General features: G+C 56.0%; 6 protein-coding genes across 6 annotated transcripts, besides 4 other annotated features; 2 read left to right on the top strand and 4 right to left on the bottom strand.

Annotated features, from left to right (window-relative positions):
* Positions 1–329: 329 nt before the first annotated feature.
* Positions 330–2167, bottom strand: EKO05_0005506 (uncharacterized protein; the record flags this gene model as incomplete). The annotated part of the gene is made up of 4 exons (XM_038940185.2): positions 330–1295; positions 1345–1791; positions 1840–1977; positions 2081–2167. 4 exons carry the CDS (start codon positions 2165–2167, stop codon positions 330–332), a joined length of 1638 nt encoding a protein of 545 aa, XP_038798519.2.
* Positions 2168–3480: 1313 nt separating this feature from the next.
* On the top strand, positions 3481–4373 carry EKO05_0005507 (uncharacterized protein; the record flags this gene model as incomplete). The annotated part of the gene is made up of 3 exons (XM_038940208.1): positions 3481–3627; positions 3686–3961; positions 4014–4373. The coding sequence occupies 3 exons, from the start codon at positions 3481–3483 to the stop codon at positions 4371–4373; spliced, it is 783 nt and encodes a 260-aa protein (XP_038798521.1).
* Positions 4374–5175: 802 nt separating this feature from the next.
* On the top strand, positions 5176–8541 carry EKO05_0005508 (zinc finger transcriptional activator; the record flags this gene model as incomplete). The annotated part of the gene is made up of 2 exons (XM_038940217.1): positions 5176–7312; positions 7361–8541. The coding sequence occupies 2 exons, from the start codon at positions 5176–5178 to the stop codon at positions 8539–8541; spliced, it is 3318 nt and encodes a 1105-aa protein (XP_038798522.1).
* Positions 5213–5298: a tandem repeat.
* Positions 5790–5820: a tandem repeat.
* Positions 5894–6095: a tandem repeat.
* Positions 8231–8262: a tandem repeat.
* Positions 8542–8892: 351 nt separating the features above from the next.
* On the bottom strand, positions 8893–9714 carry EKO05_0005509 (uncharacterized protein; the record flags this gene model as incomplete). The annotated part of the gene is made up of 3 exons (XM_038940050.1): positions 8893–9123; positions 9179–9300; positions 9351–9714. The coding sequence occupies 3 exons, from the start codon at positions 9712–9714 to the stop codon at positions 8893–8895; spliced, it is 717 nt and encodes a 238-aa protein (XP_038798523.1).
* Positions 9715–10190: 476 nt separating this feature from the next.
* EKO05_0005510 (uncharacterized protein) lies at positions 10191–12141 on the bottom strand (the record flags this gene model as incomplete). The annotated part of the gene is made up of 7 exons (XM_038940207.2): positions 10191–11088; positions 11136–11300; positions 11351–11473; positions 11543–11613; positions 11661–11695; positions 11744–11849; positions 11899–12141. The coding sequence occupies 7 exons, from the start codon at positions 12139–12141 to the stop codon at positions 10191–10193; spliced, it is 1641 nt and encodes a 546-aa protein (XP_038798524.2).
* A 1240-nt stretch (positions 12142–13381) lies between these two features.
* EKO05_0005511 (uncharacterized protein) lies at positions 13382–14585 on the bottom strand (the record flags this gene model as incomplete). Its single annotated transcript, XM_038940194.1, has 3 exons — positions 13382–13923; positions 13974–14315; positions 14369–14585. The coding sequence occupies 3 exons, from the start codon at positions 14583–14585 to the stop codon at positions 13382–13384; spliced, it is 1101 nt and encodes a 366-aa protein (XP_038798525.1).
* Between the last annotated feature and the right edge of the window lie 2004 nt (positions 14586–16589).

The following is a 16589-nucleotide window of genomic DNA, read 5'->3' on the forward strand; positions in this document are numbered from 1 at the left end:
TGGTTTGATATCGAGAACAAGGGGATGGGAGGAGATGTAATACGTTGAACGACAGCAAAAGCCAGACTGGATCGTCTATACTATGCTTCGATAGTCAATGCAGATCATGACCACCACGCAATCAGTAAAAAGGGATGCTCTAGTGTTGTATTACGCTTCATTGGACAGAGTGGTATCTAGTGCCCGCTATCTTGTTGCCATCTAATCCGGATAGAAAGAGATGCCATGTTCAAAATGCCGACTTTTAAAAGGCACGTCAGCGTACATGATTAGGTTCGTCCGCCTTTGTGGTCCTCATTCACAGCATACTCTGTGCGTCCGTCTTCGTATCACGCTTGCGTCATGATGCTCTGTAGCCCGAAATCGACCTCCAGATCGTCGTCGTTGTAGGCCATAGCCTTGGTTCGGATGCAAATCGCTGACTTGGAGGCGGGAATGTCGACCGCGAGAATGTCAGGCGTGTGAGACCCGACCGCTTCTTCCGTGAGCGCAACTCCACCCTCGACTTCCACCTCGCTGCCTTGGGAGATGCAGGAATAGACGGAACAGTCTGACCCTGATGAGCAACTTCCATCGCTGCTGTGTGGTACAAGCGCAGTATCCTGCTCAGCCATGGCTGTTGCCGTGGCGCCCACGTTTTCGAAGCCGCCGACGTACGTCCCGTTTCGAAGCTCGTTCCGCTCCTTCTGCCTCCTCACCCGACGCAGGGCACCCATATCGAATTCGCCGACCGGCTGTGCTGGTGACGGGTCGCGGACGGTGCCAGTGCGTGGGACAGGAAGCGTGATCATGGACCCGGACGAGCTTGAGTCTCTGCCTGGGCGGAAGATGTCCTGGAGTGCGGCCCTAAGACCTTGACGTGTAAATAATGGCGGCATCCGCGAAAGGTCGCGCGCTATGTCCCCCGACGACCTGTGTCCCATGTTGTAGAATCTTCTCCGCGGACGACGAAGAGCACAAAGCTCGTCTACGTCGGTCTGCGTTGTCTTGAAGGTGAGATCACTGGAGTCGGAGGCTGTGGTAGAAGCTGTATGCGGTGCATTGGTGGAAGTGGCGAAGGTTATAGTGGTTTGGGCGATCACTGGTGGTTCCACATGGCTGACTTGAGTCGCCGAAGCGTTGTGAGAGGCACCGATTGCGCGAATAACGTGTGCCGGCTTTGTGGACAGATAGCGCACGTCTTTTTTTGACATGGGCGGGAAGTCGGCCAAAGCCACGGCGGTGAAAGAAATGTAGACACGATCGCGGTAGTACGGGCGGCAGGTATGACAGGCTCTGAAATTGCACGGCGCTGACTGCGTCTTCTCATTAGAACGATTGTGGTCTTTGGGGTAGGAGACTTACTACATCCTTGATTTTGCTGTTCATGGTGCCGTCGTTGTTAGAAGGTGCGTTCACGAACGCCGCCAATCTAGCAACCGCATCGTTGATCTGATTTCCTTGAATCGAGTCGGCAATGGTTTGCTTCATTTCTGTCTTTTGCGTCCTCAGTATGGCTAGCTGCGCGGCGGTGTAATTGCCTTGCTCTGCGGTGCAAATGATGCTTTCGCTCAGACCGATGTCTTCAAGCTCTAGTCGCAGCGGTGACTTCGGCTGGACGTTGTTGTCGTATCCTTGGGTTGCGAGTAGGTTGTGGAGTGAAGGTGCGCGGCGGTCCTGACGGCATTCGTACAAAAAGCCGATCGATGGCTCCCGTCCACAGACATGGCACTGCTGGCCACGTCCGTATATTCGGTCCATGTCGACGTGGGTGCAATTTGGTGTCCGCACGCGTTTTGGCATTGTGCGAACCTTGATTTTGTTAACGAGCCGGCGCATGTCTGTTCTTGTACGACGTACTTTCGTGTCGCCCGACATGCTTGGACGAGATGGATTGGCAGAGGTGGAAGGGCTTAGAGGTGAAAGAGCTGTTGTGACGCTGCCGCGGTTGATGTGGATGGGTAGGCAGGCGCGCCTTCTGCGGTTTAGTGTGAGCATGGAGAAGTCACAGCACAGGTGAAAGTGTAGACTGGCAACGAGCGATTTGAAGGCTTGAGCTGGGGCAAGCAGCCTCAAGGCGCCCCATACCCAAACAACATACCAAGTGGAAAATGGAAAATGGAAAATGGCGAGATGACAAGACCCGTGTTCTTGCTCTTGTCCTCCTGACAAGGCGATCCGGAGCCATGGGTCGCTCCTGCCGTTTGCCACGTCAAGGCAAGTCGATTATCGCGAAACGACACTTTGAATCATGTCCAGGTAAGTCGACTATCGCAGATGGACACTTTGAATCATGTCAAGGCAAGTCGACCATCGCAGAAGGACACTTTGAATCATGTCAAGGCAAGTCGACCATCGCAGAAGGACACTTTGAATCATGTCAAGGCAAGTCGACCATCGCAGAAGGACACTTTGAATCATGTCAAGGCAAGTCGACCATCGCAGAAGGACACTTTGAATCAAGTCGACATGATGAGATTGAAGCAACGACGCGTGCGAGACATGGTGAAGCGCGAGAGATACTTTGCAGCAGACTGGGCGGCGTGAGCGTGGACGTTGAACAGCAGGAACACGGGGTTGGGTCGGCTGAGAGGGCTGGTGTAGTACAAACCGTCGATCGCGCATGGCCATCTACTCCTCCTCACTTTCTCGGGATTGTAGCCGTTGCGGTCTTGATGGGTGGGTGGTGGTTCGGTATGGAAGACTTTGGTTCCCACGGGAGGAAGTACGATAGCTCTTGTGTTTCTGAACCCTGCTGGAGACAGGGCCAAGAGTGGTGTGCAGGCAATACGGAGATGCAGGCATTGTCGAATAAGCGCATGAGGCCAACATCAAAGTAAGACTCAGACGAGAAATGTAGAGATTGAGGTAGAGAGTTCAGTTGAGCAAACCTTTGACACGACCGACTAGGTGGCAAGGGATGGTCTGGATTCGTTGTCCAAACAGACTGTAAGGATCCGGATGTTCATCGAGGCTACTTGTTCAGAGGGCGTCCACGATGCATTTCATGCACTCGTGTGCACACAAAGGTTCTTTTCGTGTCGACATACTCTGCTCCGTCTCTCCGTTGCGCTGGAAGAAGGAAATTCGGTGAGTCGCACGCAACACCCACTCGTACGGCGGCGGTGGCCGCCGCTATCCGTTATCGCTGGCGAGGAGAAAGACCGGGTGCTGCAGTGTGCACACTCTAACACTGCAGCGTGCATCTCCTCTCGCGCGTCCAAGGAGCCGGGACCTCTGCTCGAAGCAAGGCACACACGTGAGCGAATCGACGGAACCAAGGACCTCCGTCAAGCGTGTTGGGTGGACTGCCGGGATCTCCGCCGCCAGATCTAGCAGGAGCAGGCGCTGTGCTAACATCAATCGGGACGCAGCGAGGCCGACGACAACAAACAGCGCAGGTGTGCGTGCCCCCATCTCCCCAGATCCACCCGCAACCGCCGACGCTCCCCCCCGACCCATTCTTTCCCCGCCGGCGAGCGTCGCATAGCAGCAGACGCCATGTCGGTCAAGTTCGAGAAGGAGACGACCAAGACGACGGCCGCAGTGGCGGATGCGGTGAGCGGCAAGGCCAAGGGCAAGGACGACTTGCTGCACCATGTCGGCGAGGCGCTGACCAAAGGCGCCGGTCCCAACGGCTACCTCGCAGTGAGTGTCGGGTACTGGGGAGGGCAGTAGAGCGGCAGGCTGACGGTGTTTGCGACAGGCGTACCTCAAGCAGCTGCAGAGCAACCCGCTGCGGACCAAGATGCTCACGTCGGGCACGCTGTCGGGTCTGCAGGAGTTCCTCGCGTCGTGGATTGCACACGACAGGAGCAAGAGCGGCCACTACTTCACCTCGCGTGTGCCCAAGATGGCCCTGTACGGCGCCGTCGTGGCCGCGCCCCTCGGCCACGTCCTCATCAGCATGCTGCAGAAGCTCTTCCAAGGGCGCACCAGTGTCAAGGCCAAGATCATGCAGATCCTGGTCAGCAACTTGATTGTGAGCGCGTCTGGAGGATGTACCTGCCCATGTCCTGTGTTGACCCGTCCAGATCTCCCCCATCCAGAACAGCGTGTACCTGACGTCCATGGCCATCATTGCCGGTGCCCGCACATTCCACCAGGTCCGCGCAACCGTCAAGGCCGGCTTCATGCCCGTCATGAAGGTCAGCTGGGTCATCTCGCCCATCTCGCTGGCCTTTGCGCAGCAGTTCCTGCCCGAGGCCACGTGGGTGCCCTTTTTCAACATCATCGGCTTCATCATCGGCACCTACATCAACGCACACACCAAGAAGAAGAGGCTCGCGGCTTTGAGGCGAAAGCACTACGGCGACGGCAGCGGCAGGAGCCAGGCAGGCGGCCGGCCCGGCGACGAGTACGGCCGTGATGCCCGCGACCCTCCGCGTTACTAGGCCCGGCCATGACAGGCAATCTATGGATGGAAGGATGGGCAGCTTTGGAGTGGAGCGCCTTTGGCTAACGACTCTGTATATCCCTCGTGTTTTGTTGTTTGATAGATATATATATTGTGATATCCCACGCGTCCTTGTTGCAGTTGTGCCGTGGACATGATCGTGACACTACATGCACAAAACACAATACTAACACTAGAAGAGGGAGGAAGCATAATTGTGACACTACATGCACAAAGCACAATACTGGCACTAGAAGAGGGAGGAGGCATGACCGTGACACTACATGCACAAAGCACAATACCGATTCGCGTGGTCGTAGGTGGGAGCTGTGTTGGTGCCTCTGCCAGGCGAGGGTGGAAGAGCTGTTCTGTCTGTGTGATGTGCAGGTGGTTGGAGTGATGGAGGGATGGGTTAGGTCATCAGAGGGATGGGTTAGGTCATCAGAGGGATGGGTTAGGTCATCAGAGGAGCGGTACAGACCCATCCAGCGGGACAAGGCCGCTCCCCGCAACGCCGTGACTTGACCCTGTACGCAGCTCACGACCTCAGAGGCTCAGCACCTGGCCCAGCGCTCACGGCGGAAAGCAGAGGCACGAGAAAGCAAGCGTGCAAGCGTGCAAGCGTGCAAGGGCGCGTGCCAGAGCGCGGGTCAGACGCGGCTACCCCAGACCCAGACGGGCGCGACACGTAAGAGCTTATAGAGAGAGCGGGCGTGGAGCTATAATACAGGCGCGAGGGCCTGCACCCGCCGGAAAGCGCATACAGCCGAACTCGACCTCTGGAGTCTGGAGTCCCTACCATGCCGGGCTCGCACTCGCAGGCATCGCCGCCGCGCCCAGGAGGAGCAGGAGGAGCAGGAGGAGGAGGAGGAGCAGCAGGAGCAGGAGCAGCAGGTGCAGGAGCAGGAGGAGGAGCAGGACAGCCGTCGTCGCACACACGCACCTACCAGGCGTGCATACCGTGCCGGCGCAGGAAAGTGCGCTGCGACCTGGGCCCCGTGGACAACCCGCACGATCCGCCGTGTGTGCGCTGCCGGCGCGAGAGCAAGGAGTGCTTCTTCTCGGCCACGCGCCGCAAGCGCAAGCAGGATGGCGACGATGAGCTGGACGAGCAGGACGACTACGAGGTCCGCAACGCGAGGAAGCGCTCGCGCCCGCACGACATGGAGCCGCCAGAGCCCCTCGTCGCCGGCCACAACGGCGCCTACGTCTCGCAGCCGCTGACGCCCGGCGGCTCCGTGGGGCGCTATGAGCCGCTGCGACGGCCGACGACGTCGGCCTCGATGCACCCCGTCGAGCAGAGCGATGAGGACATCAAGGTCAACAACGAGTCGGTCGCCACCCTGCAGACGGGCGAGATCTACAGCGGCCACGATGCCCTCAACCTGCTGTTCGAGGCCGCCCGCAACGGCGGCATGGGCATGGGCATGGACATGGACCTGCACCGCCGCACCGCCAGCACCTCGAGCCTGCACCGCCCGGCCCTGGCCAGCACCCCGGGCTCGCACACCTTTGGCAGCCCCCACCGCAGCCACTCGCACGCCGCCGCCGACCCCGTCGTCGACCCCGCCATCTCACAACCACCACCACCGCCACCACCGCCACAGCAATCGCCGCAGCCACCACAGCCACCACAGCCACTGCAGACACAACCACCGCAACCACCACAACCACAACCACCACTACCGCCGCCACCGCCCCAGCCACAGCCACAGCCGCCTCTGCTGCCAGACCCGCCCAACGAGGCGGCCTTTGGCGAGGCGCTCAAGGCCTGGACACGCTTCCGCTTCGTGCGCGCCGGCTGGCTGACGGCCAAGGAGGCCATTGCCTACATCGACTACTTCTACGCCTACCTGTCCCCGCTGACCCCCATCGTCGTCCCGGACTACCGCGACCATGCCTTCCACGCCAAGCTGCTCAAGGAGGAGCCCATGCTGGTCGTCACCCTGCTCACCATCTCCTCGCGCTACTCGCAGCCGAGCGGCACCACAAACGCCGGCGCTGCCTCCCGCGCCTACCTCATCCACGAGAAGCTATGGAAGTACCTGCAGCGCATGATAGACCGCATGATCTTCGGCCAGGAGCAGTTCGGCGGCGGCTTCTGCGGCGCCGGACAGCAGCCCGGATCAGACGTGAACCCACTCTCACGCAAGGGCCTGCGCACCCTCGGCACAGTCGAGAGCCTCATGCTGCTCACCGAGTGGCACCCGCGCGCGCTGCACTTCCCGCCCGGCGACGACGACGACGAGCTGGTCCTCCCCGACGATCTCGACCACGAAAAGGGTCCCAAGGCCGACATGTACAAGGGCGTGGGTGACAAGCGCATCGACAGCTGGCTGGAACCCTGCTGGCGGAGCGACCGTATGTGCTGGATGCTACTCGGCAACGCCATGACGCTCGCCTTTGAGATCGGAGTCTTCGACGAGACGAGCGAAATCGAGTTTGAAGAAGCGAACCAGCATCTCTCTCACGCCACCGTCAAGTCGTACTTTCGGCGGAAGAGCCATCTCAAGAACCTGCTCATCATATACGTCACCCAGACGAGCGGCCGTTTGGGGCTGACATCGATGCTGCCCAAGATCGACCATCGCGACGAGAACTTCATCGGAGGGCTCACACCAAACGAACTGTACCAGCAGCGTGTGAATGGCATCAAGGCACCGCCAATGCAGTTCGGCACGCGTCCCAGCGCTGCGCAAGACGGCCAGCGGCTACCGCTGGAGTCTGTCGCCCATCAGGAACGACACGCTGTACAGGACCTGGTGCTCGACTTTTGGACGCGTATAGCGAGAATCATGGAGATGGGCAACTTGAAGCTGTTCTCGAATCGGCGCAAGACGAGAGAGCTGCTCAAGTCAGGCCAGTACGAGGAGATGTTGAAGTTCTTCCAAGGTCCGTTGACGGAGTGGAAGAACTGCTTTGATCGCGCTACCCAAGGTAAGACACCTCCCACGCGCTCCCCAACCCATCGCTGACCTACGTCAGTACCCACACAACTCCGCCATGTCCTGATTATTGAGTTCGAGTACACACGCGTCTACCTCAACTCTCTCGCCCTGCAAGCCGTGGTGGAACGCTGCACGCACAACACGCCCCTGCAAACACACGCCAATCTCTCCACCGCGCGCACCCCGACCAACGGCATCGCCCCTGGCCCAGGAGACGGCGGCGCCATTCCCTTCTCCACACTAACCAAGTGGTACGCCAACGACCGGCACTACATCAACGAAGTCATCGACGCATCGCGCAACGTTCTCAAAGTCGTCGTGGACGGCCTCTACCCAGGGGACTATCTCCGCCATGCCCCAGTGCGGACCTTCTTCCGCATCGTGTCCGTGGCCATCATCCTGCTGAAAACATTTGCCCTGGGCGCAACAGAAGAAGACGTCGCCGTCTCTCTCGCGCTCCTCTCGGGTGCCGTCGACGCCCTCCGCACCTCCATCGTAGACGACGTGCACGTCGGCAACCGCTTCGCCGACCTAGTCGAAACCCTCACGCACCGCATCCGCTCGCGCTTCGTCCGCCTCGCCGCAAACGCTCCAACCAGCCTCTCGCGCGCCGGCTCACGCTCCCCCATCCAAGCGCCCCCAATGCCTCCCCCCGCGCCGCTCAACCACCTAGCCAACGCCTACCTAGGCTCCAGCTCCGCCGCCTTCGCACCCCCCGGCTCCGGCACAGGGACCTCGATCCCAGGCAGCCCCTCGCTCGGCGGCTTCACAGCCAGCGGCAGCGGCCGCGGCACCCCGCTCTCGCACTTGCACTCGCACTCCCTATGGGGCATCTCCGCTGAACACTACGATCCAAACTCAAACTCCATCAGCATCATGCCCCCGCCGGGCTTCCACTCTTTTCCCCACCCAACCCCAAACACAAACCCAACCCCAAACACGCCAGGCGGCTCCAACGTCCATGAAAATGGAAACAACAGTACGAACAGCAGCCATGGAGAGGGCAATGCGAACGGCTCGTGGTCTCAGTGGGCGAACAGCGGCGCTAGTTGGGGCGGCGCAGGGAACGATCAGGATTGGTTGGCTTTGCCGCTGGATCCTTTGCTGGATCAGTGGGGGGCTGAGATCAATCAGACGGCCATGGGGCCTGATGTCGGCGGTATGGATATGCTGGATATCTTGTTGAATATGGGCGGGCCACCAGGCAGCACCTCGTAGAGTGGGCCTGTTGAACACGGTGAGAGTGGAAGCTCTCCCGTCTTGATCTTTGGGTAGGTTTTTTGCGATACCCAATCAGCTTTGGCTGTGACCTTTTGTGATGCACATCTTCACCAACTAGTCTGAGCGAATCTTGCACATCTTCTAGAGGGACATCATGACATTGGGATACTCCCGTGGGAGAATGAACAAATGAAGCACACGAAACTGAATACCAAAACAGAGGGACCGCCTCCACCTCTGCTGCGTCATGACCCGCACCTGCCTGGTTCCTTGCCTGCATGGTCAACATCTTACTGCCAGACCTTTCTAGAGCAGTGACGCGAAGGGCTCAGCGCTTGAAACACCACTTCACAACGCATGTCTGGACAAGCCATGCATAACCTCGGGAACTGTGGATGGAGAAACGGGCCCAGGTTCGAGATAGCCAGATGGGTAAGAGGGTATCTGTTTCGATCGATCCTCGGCAGATTGCGTCTCGATCGAAGGAGCAACGCTCGCAACGCTGGCGTTTGTGTCTCCAGGTCTGGACTTGCCGTGTTTGCCTGATTTGTCCCAGAGCACACAAAACATGTCCTGGCTCTACTACCAATCAGCGGTCATTGCTACCATCGAATCAGTGACGGTGAAAACCTACTCGATCACTTGAGTCACTTTCGTTGCACGACACAGCATTTGACCAACCGCTGGCGAGACAGCTAAAGTCATCGCCAGGACGAAATAGTTGTGTGCTGTTCCAACGCAGTGCGCCATATTCGTCTGTAAGTGTCAGTCTCGACAACAATTCGCGTTTGAGAGGCCTAACTTACAGCTCACGGTATTCCCATCGATCTCAATCGAGAGTTTAGTCCCGAAAACGTAAACATAGCCCGGCCGATTCGAGCTTACGGGCGAATCATGCCCATCTTGCACCACGTGATAGTCCGAGTCGACGATTGGACCAAGCGTATAAGTGCCGACGTACGTTGGACCGCAGGGATGCGTCAGTGTAGAAGCAAAGCCGTATAGTTTGGCATCATTCCTGCCTGGCATGTTCTCTGCCAATAAGGCGAGAACCCCGGCTCCCAAGAGCGCCAAGTCTTGCTGTGAAAGTGGAGTTTTCATTAATCCACCAGGGGCAGGAGTTGCGAGGGCCGTGCCAGCGAGCAGGCCGAGAGCCGCCGTAAGGAGCATTGTGGGTGACAGCTAAGATTGTGGTGGTGATTGGTAAGGTGGAGTGATGCTGTTCGGTTGAGGATGCAATGTCTAGAATACGGATGAGAAGCAATAATGAAGCCGCAATTGGGGAAGAGTTGCGAAGAAAGCTGCGCTAAGATATGGCGGCTAGAGATATGGGAGAGAAACAACAAGCTTGCGTCATGGTTTGCTCGTACACTGTTGTGAAGGAAGTCACGATCAGGTCGGAAGGAACCGCTCATCTCATGCAGTCGCATCCCGGTGATGTCTGTAGAAGCAACTACGGCCCGTCCTTGTCGCAGAGCTCCATATCAGCGCCCAGACCCGTTGCGTTCAATCTCCCAAATAGTTCGAGGTACGGTTCTTCTAGTTGCTGTGATTTGCTTGGCTCTATGTATTCTTCAGCAGCTGTCTTCCGACACCTTACCCACAGCTCCTTTGGTGGAACGCTTCGAAAGCTCCATTTCACACATTCAATGCACGAACCTAAAGTCCAGCCTCTTCATACCCTCATCTTTCGTACTGACAATGTAGTCGTCCTGCTCTTCCTTGGTCATCGCGTTCCACTGCCTGTCCCTGACCTTGTTGCGCCAGATGTAGAACGCCTTGACAAAGAAGAACAACGCAATGTTAACGCAGCAAATAGCGAGCAAGATTTTGTTGCCACGGCGGTAGAGCGGCTGATCGTCCTCGCGGTAGATGTTGGATGCGATGATGTTTCCAGATTGCACAAACATGTTGTAGAATGCTGCAGAGACGGCGCGCGTTCGCACTGCGTTGGAGTTTGCAGCATTCCAGCCGACCAATATTGCGTGGCAGTACGGATAGGAGAGCAGCCCGGTAAGGAGGGCGTATCGAACCCAGGGATTAGAGCCGGCGGGAAGTGTGACTAAAGCAACAAGCCAGGGAAAGATCCAGAAGTTGCTCATACTCGATACGATGGCCCGCTCTTTGAGCTTCTTCGACACCCATGTGAGAATGAGTAATTGGACGGCGAAGAGAAATTGCGATGGAATCAACAGCATGTTGGCCTCGAAAGTGCTGAACCCCAGCTGGCGCAAGATATAGGAAAGGTAAGTGGATGGAGGTGCAGGTGGAATATACGCCATGAGACCAATGATATAGAGCGGCCACTGCTCCCAGTCCGTGATGGTCTTCCACAGGAGCCTTGGGCTCACGCCAGTCCGGTTGTTCATGTCACCCTTGGATGGGTCATCACGTAGGACACGGTTGACAAGGATGTACTCTTCGTGATCGCTGAACCATCCGTTCTTGCCGCGGAACCAGTTCTTTGTCTGAGTTGCTCCAGCTGGCATGAGAACGTAGGAGAATACGCCGATAACAAAAGTCAGAAGACCCTCAATCAGGAATCTAGAGTCATCAGTCTCAACTACGTACTTCGAAGTTGTCCCACTTACAGGTATTGCCATCCACTCCAGCCATTTAGACCACGCATTTGCAGGACTCCAGCAGCCAACAGCGACCCGGCGATGTTGCAGAAGCTCAGCGCCGTCCAGAACCACGCCAGACGGGTGGGCAGCTCATTGGACTTGAAGAAGTATGTAAGCCATAACACAATATCGCTGGAAGGCCTGTCAGTCGCATGCCGTCACACGCACAAGAAGCCGCTTACGGAATGAATCCTCCCATCAACAGACCCAAAAGCGCACGAATAGCAAAATATTGCGACTTGGTCGTGATAGCACATTGACATGCGCTGACTATTGACCACGCACATATGATGGTCGGAATCCACCTGCAACAACTCTTGTCAGCGATGATGTTTGACAGAGGGATGTGTGCAGCTCTATTCGAGAAAGCTTACCGGTCGGCTCCAAGCTTCTTGCTAATTAGTCCGCTAGGTAACTCGGCGAACAGAAACATTGCGAGAAAGATCTAAGTTGGAATAAGTCAAGGTTGGACAATAGGCTTGGGTAACGCACGGTCTGTCCATAGTTGAAATCGTTGGTGTTCATGCCTGGATCGTAATTAGCTCAGTCGACCACGGTAGATTGCCCGCACCCACCAAGCTCCTTGAGCATGTTATCAGATATCGCTCGGTTGATGTTCTTGCGATTCAGATCCAGTGACACAAACATCATCCATGCCCACAACGTGATTCTGAAATCGAGCTGTACACATCGTCAACTATTTCTCAGTCCCCACAAGGTGCGCAACTACCTTGCGAACAAGCTTCTTCTCTTCTTCCGCTGTCCATGTGTAGTCCGGATCGAAGCGATGGAGCCCCTCATATTCAGCCTTCTCGTAGACTCCCCGCCAATACTGCGCGGTCACACGGTCGCTGAAGGGGTGGTCTTCGTAGGAGCCGTGCAACGGTCGCTCCTTGTTCGAGATTTGGGAGGATCCCGAGTCCGCGTGCTGAGTAACGGGTGCCTGCTTGACATCGGTCGGAGGAGCAGCCATTGCCGTCACGGGATCGAGATGAGGACCTCGTCAAGTAGTGGGGCAATGCAGATGAACCGAATGACTGGGGTCTTGAGATATACATCTTCGGCAGCTTCAAAGACCTTATAAGTGAATGGAGATGCTATCGACTACCTCCCCAGCCAAGAATGGTGCAACAGCACCCTTGAGTGACAACATCTTGGTGGAGGGCAAAGTATGCTGCCAAGCGCATGCCTCAGATGCCACGCCTTTTACCTTTCCTGGGCCCGACAAAGAACTAGATAGCACCGATTGGAAGAATGCGCGATAGGTCCGGCCAGTCTAGCATACGTACAGAATGCTTCCAGACTCAAAGCAGGAGGGGTTGACGAATGTTGCAATAGTTCACTTGGCTGCATGATTCTTAACGAACGTGCAGGGTCACGAACAAGCGGTTGTACGCAGTCCTCGTGGCAAAGAGCACCCGCGACCAGCGTCTTGGGTCCGATCCAGCTCCCTGGTCGGCAACAAATCTTGGAGTCGGACCAACCTAGCACAGACAGCATTTCGTTTGTAGCCTGCAGCGAACAGAACGAAATGCTTCCCCAAGCCACGTGGGAGGAACAGTCAGAATGCGGAGGATGCGCACATCCCCATGCTCTTCCAAATGGTCGCGTCTGATCTGGATGGGCACCGACTGTATCTATGAGGTATTTGACGGGGTCAGAAGCAACCTGCGATAACGAACATGCACCCATGTCGGCACGTCAGTCTTCGTAGAATTGCGTCAGGCACAGTGGCTTGGCTTTAAAGGAACGAGGAGCATAGCAACGACTACTCTGGACCCTCGGAGCCATGCCCTTCGAAAAAAGAAAACAGCCCTAGCGGTGGTATCTACAAGCCCAGAATATGTTATTGTTGTCTTCTGGGATGTCGCGAGCCTGATACAGATGTCGTCAACAGCAGCCAATCAGAAGGGCGGAAAAGCTGATGACCGTATGCGAACGTGTCAAGAGCTGAGAATGATTTAGAATGATTGCGAACAGCAGCATATGGTGTGGTTCTCCTTGGGTCCGATAGCGGATTAACTGAGCTGTGAGTGTCGAGAGTAACAACTGCTGGTAGTCGACCGTGACGTAATCGACGCTAGTCGCTGGGAGCGTGTCGAGACGCGACGCGTTTCTCCTTCATCACAGACATCACGACTAGGCTCATCGACAAGCACGGTGTACTCATTGCACATTTGCATGTTCGAAGCAGCTTCACTACTCGTCTCGATCTACGACGTCTCCTCGTCATTGAGGCCAAGATCCTCGCGACGAGATTTACTGTTCGGGTCAAGATACGGCTTCTCACCCAAGCTCACTGCTCGCTGTCCGGTTCTCGGACCCTGCCTCTCGTAGTCAAAGGTTGCAGTGTGATACACACTTCTGTTGTCCCAGATGGCCAGATCGTTCTCATTCTGCCACCTATGGCGGACTTGCAGGTCGTGGTTCTCTACGATCAGCTGCACGAACCAGTCCAAGGCTGTCCGACTCTCTTCCTTGGTCAGCCCGTTGATCTGCTGAACGTGTTGTCCAACGGCGAAGATTGACTTCCAGCCTGTGACAGGGTTTGTTCGAACGACAGGATGCTCGGCGATCAGTTCGCTGCCTACATTTTCTGGCGAGCCTCGAGGCTTGTCGTATAGATTGAAACCATTCTCCTTCGCCGCGAGATTAAATCCGGGCTGTGCGCATGTGGCAGTGAGGCCCTCGAAGAACTTTTGGTAGGGCGGCGAAAGGCGGTCGTACAACTCATACCCTGAAGCCCAAAGGGTGTCTACCAACGACGTCAGCCAGTGGTCGCATGATTGAATGATCCGAACTCACCTCCACCAGTCTTGGGCAGCTCGGTCAGCCTCAGAAGCGCATAGTCACTGGGGATTTTCTCGAACGTGATGTCGCTGTGCCATCCTCCCTTGGCGGTCTGCGTGCGGTCTGCAAAGTTCAGAAACTTGTTTTTGCAAATTTCCTTTGCCTGTTCAGAGCTGACAACGCTGATTTCGTTGTCACTGCTACCAAGACGACGACCGGCGTTGTTCACAGGGTGAATGTGTAGTTTGGATGATTCGGGCTTGCCTGAGAGCTCACCCAGGCGTTGTGCGAGTTGCTTCTGGAGATCGTTGTTCAGATCATCCTGCTTGCGGAAGAAAACAACACCACGTTGAGAAACTGCGGGTGCGATCAGGACCAAGATTGGCTGACTGGAGGTAGAGCTGACATACTTGTGATGGCAAGATCGCGAATCAGCTCGTCCGAGTTTGGTGCTTCAAGCCAGTCTTTCAAGTTGACATGGATGAATTCGCGACCAATCACGGGGGTCACATCGAACGATTTATAACTGTCTAACACGCCCTTCAGCTGAAGGGGTTCCCGAGGATACTGCGACTGAGCCGGTGAGTCGGTGCTGTTGGTGTCGAGTGCAACTGTGTTGGTCGCCATGATGTGAAGAGCTAGGGAAAATCCTCAGCCAGACACAATTTTTGGCTTATCGACAGCTCGCCTGATGCCGATGGAACAATATCGCGACATCGCAGGGTTCGCGCCTGGCTTGCAGCACACCAACTTGTTGATCCACTCGATTAATTACGGATTGTGGCTCGCCGGCTGCCTGGATAGTGAGTTAGTGATGCGGGGTAAGTTGTTGCACGACACGTGGGGGTAGACTTGCGTACGGTTCGGTTCAACTATTCGAGCGACAGTGAACATCAACGTGTGCTGATTGTGCTTACTTGTCGAACGTGTTACATATCAGGAAGATGATCAAGCCAATATCGTCGACACTGTGCTCACTTATACTCACAAAGTCCGCCGGTTACTTTGTGACCGTATGCGAGTCACCGACAACGTTTCTTACTTCTTAGAGATCTCGCCAGCTGGATCTCAGAACAGCTCTTTGACACGGGAGAATGCCGCTTATATCAGAAACACGGCAAACAATTGACGTGGCAAACTCAACGAGCTTGCATCGTCTTGCGATATTCCCCTTCTTTGCATCGACGTACAGATAGATATAAAGCTTTGATGTTCTTTCATTTGCTCCTACATCCGAAGAGAGAAGTATCGATCAGCCTACGGACCTGTGAAGTTGGAGACCAGAGCGAAAGGAACGATCAAGTCCAGACATCCCCAAAGTACGGCAAAAAGCGCACGCACAAGTACCACGATCATGTCCTAGCCGACTTGACGTTGAGCCCTGGGGTTGAAAGCGGCATAGGTCTGCACGAGGCTTGCACCGCTTTGCACAAGTCCAAGTATCAGGGTCCACACGAGGAGCAGGATCGCCACAAAAAATGCGTACCACTGCACGCCGTTCTGACGATCGAAACACCACTGGATAAAGGGTTGAGGCGTTGCTTCGCCAGGAATTTGCCTCGGTGTAATCAAACGGTCGTGCCAGGAAGAAAGCTTCTGCGACTGGCGGTCCTCCATTTTGAGATGCCCGCAGCGGGTGAACTGGGGTCGCGTGAGAAGGGCGCAGGAAGCTTGCAAGCCCACTTGTGTAATCAGTCTCGGGGAACAGAAGCGCCAGAGAACGAAGAGCCTCTCTACGAAGGCGCTGGGCAGGGGAAGGAGTTTGGGACATCAGCATTCCTCCACATTAGCAAAGTAAAAAGTACATGTACCTTGCTGACTGCGACAGAAACGATGCTTGGTTGGATCCCAACTGGCCGGGGATGACGCGGAATTGTGCCCGACGATTTCTACAATCACTTGACGCGCGATGGCGTCCATGAAAACCTAGGTGTCTCCGTTGGACAGGTCATCGGCACTGTGGAAGGTCAAAAGGCGTCGGAAGCCCTGGACCCGCACGAACCAAACCCCAATCTCTGCTTCTAAGCACCAGTCGCAAGATTGACCGTGGATTTGCAACTTCTACCTTCCAACCGCCTCTTGACGCCGGTCTGTACATGACGGGACGTAGGGACAAGACTGCAAGACTCACCGTCATGCTGCTTACTCTCCGAGGACGAGTCGTTGGGCAGAAGGGTGGAGGACTTTCAGCTAGGAGGGCGATGTTCTCGATGGCTGCCGAGATTTCGGCTTGCGTCGCTACCTATGCGCCAAAGTACGGGCGATTTGATCAGCCAGTTCATCAGTCGGCATCTGTTTCTGTACAGAAAAAGGTATTCTCGCTCCCTTGGAGTACTCCATCCATCGACAGCTCACCCCACATTTATCATCAGCCACCGCCAGGCACATTTTTTTTTTTTGGCGCGGCAACGGGAGAGCGGCTTCTGATACCAATGGAATAGCTGCTTCATCGTGGTCACAAGATCAATCGTTTCGGCGCATTTCCATTCATCGAACAAGACCGTGCAAATGTTGGCGAAGCGCGGGGATCATATGCACACAGACACTGTCGACGAGCTACACACAGACAGCGAGCGAACCAGGATGAAGATGTGGAAGGAAGACAGGACAGAGGAAGACGTCTACTAACGG

The sequence above is a fragment of the Ascochyta rabiei genome, chromosome 8 (genome assembly GCF_004011695.2).
Source record: "Ascochyta rabiei chromosome 8, complete sequence".
Taxonomy (NCBI): Eukaryota; Fungi; Ascomycota; class Dothideomycetes; order Pleosporales; family Didymellaceae; genus Ascochyta; species Ascochyta rabiei.